The sequence below is a fragment of the Uranotaenia lowii genome, chromosome 2 (genome assembly GCF_029784155.1).
Source record: "Uranotaenia lowii strain MFRU-FL chromosome 2, ASM2978415v1, whole genome shotgun sequence".
NCBI classification, from domain to species: Eukaryota; Metazoa; Arthropoda; class Insecta; order Diptera; family Culicidae; genus Uranotaenia; species Uranotaenia lowii.
In genome coordinates this window covers 411,975,722-411,987,528 of record NC_073692.1, presented here as the reverse complement: position 1 = coordinate 411,987,528, position 11,807 = coordinate 411,975,722, and the positions used below count along the sequence as shown (strand labels likewise).

General features: G+C 40.3%; 1 protein-coding gene across 1 annotated transcript; it reads left to right on the top strand.

Annotated features, from left to right (window-relative positions):
- Nucleotides 1-829: 829 nt before the first annotated feature.
- On the top strand, nucleotides 830-10,240 carry LOC129746120 (uncharacterized). Its single transcript, XM_055739605.1, has 5 exons — nucleotides 830-1,667; nucleotides 1,728-2,718; nucleotides 2,777-3,129; nucleotides 3,734-9,185; nucleotides 9,246-10,240. The coding sequence occupies exons 1-4, from the start codon at nucleotides 1,179-1,181 to the stop codon at nucleotides 6,521-6,523; spliced, it is 4,623 nt and encodes a 1,540-aa protein (XP_055595580.1). The 5' UTR covers nucleotides 830-1,178; the 3' UTR covers nucleotides 6,524-9,185; nucleotides 9,246-10,240.
- Nucleotides 10,241-11,807: the final 1,567 nt, after the last annotated feature.

Sequence of the window (11,807 nt, the reverse complement as noted above, 5' to 3'; positions counted from 1 at the left end):
GGGTGCAAAACTCGATTCATGCTCGTTTTCAGCATGGATGGTGCAACACTTTCGGGTGGTGAAAACAAATACGGTAAAACATTAGAAAGACACGATTAGAAATGAGTATCCAACAGTAACAGTTTTATTCTCATTGTCCAATTTCTCCAAAGGCCCAAAGTAAAAAAAGTGGGTTCCAAAAATTCAAAAAGCAATAATTTGGCTTTTTTTAGTTACTGCCGCGTGACCTTTGTTTTAAACTGATTTAACCCTTAACATTGGTAAAAATTCAGCATATATCCAGGATTTTTTTTACTTCTTGACCTTTACATTTTTTTTAATAAATATTGAGTTTATAAATTTAAAAAAAAAACATGCAAACGAAGTTTTTTTTTTATTTTTGGCTCTTTTTATCGCTGCTTGCCATTAAATGTATTTTGTAATTATATGTAAGTTACACAGTATATAACTGTATGCAATGCATTCGATTATTAGTCAAGGTAGAGGCATCAACGTTGTACCTGAATTAATAGTTCATTGTAACTGATAGGCTACGTTTAAGTTAATAAATTACAAATTACAAATTACAAATTACATACTGATATAATTTAAAATTTTAAACAAATTCAAAAGGAATAATCGTAAGAAAAAACAATTATATGGACTAGGTTTTCTCTGTGCATAAGTTGAAATCGGTTCTAGTAATTTTATTTCAATGACATATTTTCTATGCATCACACAGGAGATAAAATTTCATTAATTGAGTGATTTCCATTTTCCGTGTACTGATCGTTATCCACCCCTGCGACTGACCGTACTTAACGTTTTGTTTTGGTTTTTCATTTTTAAACGCGAAAAACTGCCATTTTCGCCATAAACGCAAGGAAAATTGTTTGGCGCTCCTTATTTTTCCGCTCTCACTTCACATTCTCATCAGCACGGTTATCTGGCGTTTTTTCGTTGTTGTTTCTGGTGAAAATTCCCATGGAAAGTTTTGTGTTGTTGGTGGACAGACCTCGAACTTGAACTGCTGCTGGTTATTGGCGGCGGAGGGCGAACAAAAATCAACATAAGTGATGTAAATGTAAACATCTAACCGTTACTATTTTCTATTCGGTAAAGGTGAAAAATCAATACGGTTGGTCTCTCACCCCGGGCTTTCGCGGAAGGGTTCCCGTGTCAAAAAGAAGTCTTGAAAAATGACTTCTGAAAGTGTCTACCAACTGGTCGGCTCCCTAGTGGGTGCCCTCGGGCAGGAATGCCGTTACCAGAAGAAGCCATCGATCAGCAAGAAGAAAAAATGCAAATCGTTGGCCTTCGGTATTCTGCTCGGAAAAAGGGCTGCACCGGATGTGGGTGGTTCGAGAAAAGGAGGAGTGAAAAAGTCTACTAGAAAGCTTCCAGAATTGGCGATGAACGATGATGACGTGCAGAAGACAAGACGGTTAGAGCTGGAACAGCAATTAATCCGGGAGGAACCGCTCGAAATGATGCACTGCCATCTGTTCGAAATGCAACTGCGTGCCAGATACCAGTTCCAGAAACGACGTTGCGAAAGGTTCGATCGGGTTCTGGACGAGCTTGATCAAGGCGGGCCGGATACACTGGCGGAACCGGAAACGGCAATCCTTCAATTTTTGCTGATGTTGCGCGATTCCGTGGCCGATGCAAAGGAGCTACAAGATGGGGTGGGAAATTTTAAGAATGTCTTCAATGTGTATTTTAATGTTTCTTCTTTTTCATCCCAGGAATCAACCTTAGCCGGCGATCTAATGCCATCGACCCACCTTGGTCCGTATCCTATTTTCCGTCACGACGATTTATCCTCCGACACGAAAAAACTGAACGCGTACTACAATGAGCGAGCAAACAACCCGTACTGTCTCCAGTCAACGGGATCAGTGTTTTCCGAAACGGTGTCCTCCTTGTTGCGGATCAGCACAGAGGAGGAGGTAGCCCATGAGCGGCAGGAAACGGTACTGCCACCAATCGAAAGCACTTCGTACTTTAGCGATCCGATGGCGGAATTGGTCAGCTATCAGGGTCCATTCCGGTACAATATGATGAGGGGAGGCCCACCCGGTATCGAGGATGACGAACAACTGCTGACTAGCTTCGAGGTTATCCCGGGTGACGAGTTGAGCGGATTTCGAGGCGAACCAGCAGCGAGCGGCGTTTGTCTGCCCAGGGAACAGGTGTTTAACTTCAACTGGGAAAGTTTGGGAAACACAGTTGTCCCGGTCGAAACTCCGTTTGCATCGGAGTCCAATTCGGTGCTGCACATGAAACGTGTTGGCATGCGCCGGTCCAAAGAGCTGCTCGATATACGAATCGTTCGAAATGAAGACTTCCTTGGTGACCTAAAGTTCCTGCTGACGGGTATCGGCTCTCGGTGCTTCCAGTACGACGATCACAACCGCTTCAAAATGCTGGCTAATTTCACCGTGGACGGAGTCTCGCCGCTTACCATGAAATCCGTAACCGATCAATTTGTTGAACTAGGCACCTGTTTCCGGCGTTTGCAAAAAATGACCAAGAAAAACCCCTACAACCATGCGATGCTCCTGGAAGGTTGCGTATTCAAGGCATTTTGCGATTGCGTCGAGCGAATTCTGAGTTGCTTTCGAATCGTGGTTAATTGCTACGAAGGTTGCTCGATGCTGCAGCTGCAACGCAAAATCGAACCGATGCGCAAACAGATTCTAATACTGGCCAAGTTTTGTGGCGTCCATCCCCAGCGTAAGTCTTCTAGAATCATTTTTAACCTTTCTTATCCTAAATTCCCAATTCTTTGCAGACGAAAGTGACAAAGATTTCCCAATCGGGTCGCTATTTCTGGATCAGCTGTACAAGGAAATTATCTACATCACGGATTCGGAGGTGTCGACCTTTTTGCTGCACATCCTGAAGCACTGTAGCCACGCGTACTTCCTGCTGTTCCAGCAGTGGCTCTTCGGGGGATTGCTGCGTGATCCCAGTGGGGAGCTGTTCATCTACTTTGTCAACCAGTATCGGCCGAAGACGAAGCACTTCTTTGATCGGGCGTTCCTCATCCGGCGGCAAGCAGTGCCGGGCTTCCTGAGGGGTTACGAGGAGGACATTCTGCTGTGCGGGAAGTACACGATGTTGCTAAAGGCGTTTCGCCCCACGGTGAGTTTTTTTTATTTTTCTCTTTATCGTTACAAATCACTTGGAAGAACAGAAGAACATTAACAAGATATTCAAGAGACGAACTTAATGCAAAACTGAAATTGGAACAAAGGAGGAGCAGGATCTTTCCAACGATTATCTCCACCAGGGTAAAGACTAGTTCAATTCTTCTTGTGCCTCCCTCGATTATTCACAAGAGCTTTTTTTTTTTATTTAAAACTAGTTTATTAAAAGCCTATTACTTTTACAAAGTTCCAATGATTCACAAGAGCTGTTCAACGTGAAGAAAAATGTGAACGCACTATTCCAGTGTAAATTCATCGCAGGAAAGGATGCAAAATGTGAACGACAAAAAAAACAAAATTAAAAAAAAAATGATATATATAAGAAATACGATAAAAATGACAAAATTGATAAAAATAACAAAAATGAAAAATTTACATTTATGACAAAAATTACATAAAAAAATAAATTAAAAATTAACAAAAAACTTATAAAAGGGAGCAAAGTTTACAAAGGAGTGAATTATGAGAATGATTGATGATTTCTAACTGGGCCGGCCTTCAAGTTTCTAACGATAGACTCTCCTCTCTCTCTCAAACAGCATCCGATATTCTCGCTAAAGATCCCGAAGATGGAGGTGTGCCTGTCGTATCGACAGGTGGACCAGCTCAAGAGCCGCTGGCTGCAGTACGTGCGACGGGCGCGGGACATCTGCGGTGCCCCCGTTTCGGTGCGTGAGCTGTACGAGGGAAAGGCCCGCGAACGGGAGCAGTTCCTCCGGTTGGTGGAGGAAAACTTTCGCCGAAGCATGGAACAGTGGCGCCAGGATCAGGATGCCGCAGCCCTAGATCGTCGTCGCCGCAAGGAACGGCACCGGGAGGAATTGCTCGAACAGCTGCGGGAGGTGCAGGAAAGCAAGCTGGCCGCCAAGAAGGTCGAGCTGGAGCTAGAGCAACAGTATCGGCAGGATGCGTTGGAGTTCGAGAACCGACAGCTGCTGGCCGAGAATGTGGAACGGGAGCGTTTGGTCGAAGGATACCGGGAGTTGAATCGAATGATGGATGAAAAGGTGGCCAGGGTGGAGGCCGTTGTAGATCACTTGAAGGTAGAATTGGCTGGGGGAGGAGGAGGTGAGAGTAGCGAGAATGACTTTGAATCGTGCTTGGACAGCAGCACAACGGAAGATGAAGATAAGTCGGTTTATGAAGATGCTCAAAAGAGCCCATTGAGTGATAGGAAGGAATTGACGCCGGATGAGAGATCGAGTGGCGAAGAGGATGAAACTGTTATGGAGAATGACAAGAGAAACATGAATGATGTAATCAGTCAGAGCGAGAAAAACAAGGCAAAGATTCTGGGATCCAATCTAGGAACATTGTTGAAGGAAGATCGCGAGAACGCCAATGTCGAAGCGATTAAGCAAACGGCCGATGCTGGGATACGGGAATTGACTGAAGCGCAAAAGAACAAGAAAAAGATACTGACACAAGAGTTCGGATTGGTGGAGTCGGAGATGCTGCAAACAGTTGACGTCAATAGTAATCAGGCCGATGAGGAACGACATCGGAACCGACAGAGAATACTGATTAGTGACTTCGTCAGCCGAGACGATCATAACAGCAAACCGGGAACTGCCCAGGAGTGTGATCGAGTACTGAGCGAGTTGGAGAAAAATCGGATGAAAATCATGAGTCAGGAATATAACGTAGTGGTAGATGATCACGAAAAGCGATCGAGGCATGAACAGCAACCCCGCGAAGTTCTGAATCTGGATCTTGAAAATGAATCCGATCGAGCTAGGAATCGGCGCAAGATTTTGGAAAGCGAATTCAATATCATAACGGGTGTTCAGAATTGCGCAGGGACTCCAATGTCGATTGACAGTGACACGATTAGTGAGGATATACAGTTGCCGGTCATAATGATCACGAACGACGATGTTGCCCAGGATATCAACGCCAATCCGGTCTGTGGCGGAGGCAGATTGAAGCTGGACACCAGTGCAGCACAAGAGAAGTTTAATGAAAGTCGATTCGGAGTACCGGATACGGCATTGCTGGCTCAGGAAACTCCCGAAAGTGGATTGAATACAGCCGGGCTGAATTCGAAAGAAGGTTTTGAGTTTCCAGCTGTTCGTAATAGTTGCTCTGTGTTAGAACTTAGTTCGGAAGCCGATTACGAAGAAGATGAGATCTACAAAGAGTTTATGGCTGCCATGAAGAAACGTGATACCAGTCTATGTGAGCTGGCTTGCATAAAAGATGAGATCGGGAGTATCACTGAGCTTCAGGAGATGGATAGCGAACTTCGAAGCGTAGATGTGCTGACGGTGACTAAATTTTTGCAAAGTTCACTGGTGATTCCACTCAAGGCTCACATGGAAATCATCAACAGTGAAATTATGAAAATGTGTTTGAACGATCTGGATATCCTTGGACATTTTGAAAGTTTGCGCAACTATTTCCTGCTGATGGATGGTGAATTTTCATGTTATGTTTGCGATAATGTATTCAAAAAGTTGGAAATTGTTCGGCACCCCGATGAACTGCTAAATTATCAAACACTTCACACAATCTTGGATTCGGCGCTCTGTTCAAGTGCAGCTGGTTCTGACCATAATGCTGAGCGTTTGTCATTTGACGTTGAACAAATTCCGGAAAAGTTTGACCTCTACCACCCGAATGCACTCAGCATGCTTAACTTGAGCTACCGTGTCGAGTGGCCTTTGAATCTGATCCTCAACCCGGAAACTCTCGAACAGTACGCTAATATTTTCCGCTATCTGCTCAAGGTTCGTCGGATTAGTTTCGTGCTCGGGAAATCTTTCCAGTTGCTAAAAGAATCCCACAAACAGTATGGCAAACGATTCCTTACTTCTCCACAGTATAGCCGAGTTCAATTGATCTGTCACAAATTATCTCACCTTATCAATGCTCTCAAGAACTACATTACAAACAGCGCACTGCAAGCGTCTTGGGAAACGTTCCGTAAAGATCTCGAGTCGGCTGAATCCATGGAGGAACTCTACCGCAAACACACCAATTACATCAAGCGCATTCTGTTCCTCTGTCTCTTGAACAAAAAAAGTGTCGAATTCTACAACAATATGGAGGAAATCTTCCGCGTGATCTTACGTTTCTACAAACATCTCAAATCTAAAGCCTGGCGCCCGCAGGACAAGACCAACCCAGCAAGTCCGTTTGTTCACCCTAAATTCCCGGCCATCCTCACCGACGAGGAAGATTTCGAGAAGCTGATCAAATACACAATATACCTGGGAAACAAAATGTACGACCGGGGCTACCAAAAAGAAATCCACGAGTTCATCAGCGTCATCAACATCAACGACTACTACAGTCAACCACCGATGGTGGAACAAACTTCCACATAGGTAACTACAAGTTCCTTCCAGTTCTTCCGTTCTCAACAATATTCGTTGTTCATTGTTGTTGTAAGATTCCTTTCGTTGAGTACCTACTATTGAGGGTTTCGTCCGGTTATTGTTCTGTGTCCCACTTGAAAGTGGGGAAAAGTAGTTGATCGTTTTGAGTTCGATTTACTAAATACTTTATCCAGTGGCCATTTGAAAACTATGAGATTAGGGAAAAAACGTGAACCAGTGAGTCAAGTGTGTGGACTTTGGTAAGTTGGAATAACCACACCGGGGTGTGTTGAAAGTTGAAACAGGATCCCGCATACTAAAAAACTATATCTCAAACAGTATTTACGGTACACCAACGGCTTCAGAAAAAGTGATTATCTCTGTAAACGTAGCTATTATATTGAACTTTAGATCGACAACGATAAGAACGAAACATGAACGTTCATGTGGAAAAGTGACGGTATCTGGTACGGTGGATAAATAATATGAACGATTTACTTCAATTTTTCAATAATGTAAAAATGATCTCGAACCGTTAACCATAGCGTCTATGACTTACGTCAAAAATTGGCCGAAACGCGGATCAGAGCTGCCAGGTGACTTTGCAAAAAATCAGCATACATTTATGAAAATCTATTATATAAAATTCTCTTGTAACGGTGTTTGTAGTACTACTCCTCCGGAATGGCCGAAACGATTCGAATGAAATTATTTTTAGAATATTCTGTAGCCATGCGAATCGGTTTATATAGAATAAAAACAACACAAAGTCGCATCAATTGTCCGTAATAATTAAATTTGTAGTTTTTTGAATGAAATAAAAGTCATGACTTCCATTTTTTCGAGATTTTTTTTTCCTTTGGGCGCCGGCTGGGCGGTTTGTTTTTCGTCTCTATGGTCGAGGCGTCGCGAGCAAACGTCGAAAGAGGGTAGTAACCATGGCATAGCATACTGATCAGTGAGAATATTTTGGCGCGTATTTCTCAACCAAGCATATTTTCAATGCAAGTGGTGGCGATATGAAGCCCTGATGTGATTTTTTTTTCCTTCTTGATTCCTAGCTCATTTCTACAGCACATGGTTATGAATGACGCCTAGATGTGACTCAGATTGACATTTTGCCGATCGATTACAACAAATAAATTTTGTTTTGCCAAAATCTAAAATTGAAAAGTCAGGCATCCATTTTTTGAAATTTTCTTTTCTTTGAGGGGTTTGTTTTTCGTCTCCATGAGCGAGGCGTCGCTATCAAATGTCGTTGCAAAATAATAGTGACCAAAGCATACTGTTTATTGATCGTTGGAGAAATTTAAAAATTAGGCGTCTGTTTCTCAACCAAGTACCTATATTTCTTACGCACGTGGGGGCGATATGCAACCTAGATGTGTTTTTTTTTCCTTGCTTATTTGTACACAGCACAAGGTTATAAATGACGCCTAGAGATGTGGATTGATATTTTATCGATCGAATCAAAACCATGTAAACGATTTCAAATATTAAAACCATTTTTAATTCGTGTTAATTTAAGAAGTAAATTGTTGTCCAAAAAATATGAATTTGGTAATGGTAAATATAAAATAATGACTCTTTGCGGACGTTTGAAAATAAGAAATTGGGAAGCTTTACATTCAATTTCGTATAATCCAATACGTCTAGAACGCTAGACACATTAACTTAACAAGAGTCTGTCCTTTGAAATAGATTAGATAGGATGGAAGTTTTTAAAGGCAGAATGAACTTTTTGATTTTTTGCAAACGTAGGTTGAAGTTATCAATAAAATAATCTACTTTTCAATAACAAAAACTTCAATAACAATAACTTAATGTGAACTCGAACAAGCCATAATAAATCTACTAAATGGAATACAGCAAATGAAAGATAAATATTATCAACATACAGTTATTTATGGAACAAGTTACAAAAATTGGATTTTAAAAGACCCGATGAGTTAAAATTCTTAGGTTTAATTTTGATAGAATCAAGCGGGACGATTCGAGTAAAGGAAAAGAAGAGAAATGTAAAGAAAACTAGGAAAAATGGAAAATGGACGCCAAGTTGAACATGGTAAGACGAAGTTTACCGGGTCTGCTAGTATCTATATAAAACATTTTCATTAAATTAAGAATATTAATACCAAGCAGCATTCAAGTTCAAAACGGCCCAATGAATCCAAATTTTTAAGTTTTCTTTAGAAATCCTGCAAATCATTTTTTTTTTAAATTTGGTTCAGCTGACTAAACGTACCTTTGTTGGCCTCCAGTTTACAACTAAAAACACCACTGATACATATGAGTCAAAGATTATCATCGGTTGAAGTTAAACTATTTTATAATTGATTTTTTTTCCATGTCATCATCATTTAAATATAAATTCAGCTATAATTTAAATATTTTTATGAAAACCAGGACATTTTACAGACCATTTTTCCAAAATCAGCACAACTCAAGCGTTTTTGAAAAATCAGGACGGTCTTTTAAAAATCAGGACAAATCCTGAAAAATCAGGACACCTGGCACCTCTGACCGAAACGCGTGTCAAGGAACAAGAAAATTTCAAGAAGAAGAATAATGAAATAATTTTCCTCATCCGAACCAGACGCTTTTTCTTCCAAAATTTTGGATTTCTTCCGAATCTATTTGGAAGTGCAGCATAACGGACCATAAAATCAAGGTAAGAGAGGGCAATTCATATTATTTGATAACTGAGCATTTACCATTTCTTTTTTCATAGGTACGAACAATGTCAGATGATGAAACACTCAAGGCAACTCCAGCTTCTTCGAAGAGAAATAGAATGGTTCTAGCCGAACTACCATCGTTTGCCGATCCTTCCGAGCACCATGCAGGTGCCGGAGGTTGTTCCGGAAACTCTGAACGGCATTTCGTTATGGAGCACATCATATATTCCCGGCTCAAATTTCTTCAGACATGAACGGTGTGGTCAGTTAGTGCTGAACAGGTTCGGCTTTCACCAAGAAAGGCAATAAAATAATAAGAAAATGTAAGTTAATTTGCAATAAAATTTATAATGTTTGAAGTGATAATTTGAATTTTAATAAAAAATAATTCGAAATTTCCATTGAACTGTCAACATATTATGTATGTGTGCGTGTTGCATTCACAAACGTTTCCATAAATCATTTGCTTAGCGTTGGAAGAACGTAATGTAGAATCGTTACAAAACTTTTACCTAAAAAGTTAAGCTACGAGGTTCCTGTAATAAAACTGTAACAATGATCGTTTCATCCTCAGAAAACGTTTTCTCAAACAATTTTTGAACCTTTAGCAAACTGTTTGTAGAACAGTCCTCCCATACAACGGCTTTAACAGTTTTAAACAGTTACATAACCTAACAACATATTAAAAATACAATCAATTCAGAATTCACGATTCAAGCTTTGTATTTTACAATTCGTAAAATCGTTTGCCAAACGTTATTTTACGCTTAATAAAACCGTCGTTAGACGTTTTAAGCAATCGTTTGGTTACAATCCACATTTATGCGGGATGCCACTTCGTTGTTTTTTTCAATAACTTTCGATTGTTGTGTTAAAACTTATTCCTATGTTTATGGTTCAGAACCATTTGATACTGTACTAAATAAGCGCGCAATCAAAACCTCTCAAGCTCTCTATATCATATCGATGGCTTAAACAAAGCACATAAAAAAAGATCTGTGTCATTACACTGTTGTACCTAGCTAAACTTTTGTTCTAATACAAATTACGGTAAAATGTAAGTTAACTTTTTTTAATTTGAAATATTAGAGAAATTATCCCCTTTTGAGATCATAAAGTTGTTAAACTTATTTTTCCACTAATTTTAAAACACTGTAGGTAGGCGGTTAGGTGACTAGTTAGTTACGCGCTGTTATCAATCCGTTTAGTCCTCATCAGTGAAGTGTCAGAAAATGACATGGAATGTTTGTAAATTTTCTTCACCCGATTTTGTTGAGCTGACGCTTAAAACGATTAAGGTAGTAGTTACTTAGCTGTTGCCAATGAGGGACTATAACCAAGTACCTATAGGACTACTAGGAACTACCGCTCTGCTCAAGTGTTCTCTATAGCGTCTTGATCAACAAAATGTTGTGCCATCAAGATTAGATAGGTAGCTCGAGTTAGACAATGTACCTATATTTGTTTCATGTTTAATAAGAGTAACACTGATTTCATTAAGGTTCATTTATTTGAAAGGGTACCTGAAAGTTTTTAAGTCCAACTCCAATCCAAATTCACACCATAGAATGTATACTTTGAGATTTGACTCCATTTTTTTCACTTTTTTTTAAGTTTACAAAATTAGATTGGATGATTTTGAAACTTTGACGACCGCGTGGAAATGATTAGTAGGAAACACGAAATTACGATTCGAGACACGTAAAACCTATCTGAGCAAGACATTCAGTGCGCATCGAGTCACCCCTCCCTGACATCAAACTCACATAAAAGAATTGGCAACCAGATCCAGAGGTCAGAAAAACGAAAGAAGATATTGCGTATTCAGAGAAAAATTGGATTCTCGCAACGGTAGTTAGACCCGAAATTTGACAACCGTAATTTGACAGCTCTGCTGATGGGTTGTATTTTCGTCAGTGTAGCCGAGAAACACTAAAGCAAATCATCATACAATATGTAAATCGTTTTTTGAAAATGCACTTAATTTTTATTTGAATGAATAAATCGACTTCCGGCGAGTTTTATTATTTATTATTATTACACGCTCTTTTTTTTAACTCAAAATAAAGTATGACCGAGGTTCAAAACATAGTTCGATTCTATGAACTTAAAGTTAAGTACCCTTTTTCCTCCTTGCGATGGATCAAAACGGAGTTCGAACAGCGAACTCAAAATTAATCCCATTTTTTCCTTCGGCGAGGGATCAAAGCTGAGTTCGACCTTATGAACTAAAAATTGAACTCTCTTTGTTGGACTGAAAACACTTAGCGAGTTCAGTCCGAACCGGAACAGCAACCAACGAACACGTCGCAAAATTTTGACGTTCCGGAACAATTACCGGAAGACTATGAAGGAACTTCATAATGGAATGCATGTTCACCGTGTCAGCGTAAAATTCTGTCCGTCATTGTCACCATATGGTGTGCGGCTTGGAATGTCCGGAAACTTCCGGATGTTGTTTACTTCCCATAGGAAGTAACATCCGGAAGTTTTCTTTGACCGGAAGTGTCAAAACTTTCCACCGCTCTGTAATTGCAATGCATTGTACCTGAACAGCAACATCCAGGTACAACAAATTTTAATCATCCTTTAGTTCCCTGAAAATAAGCTACCCT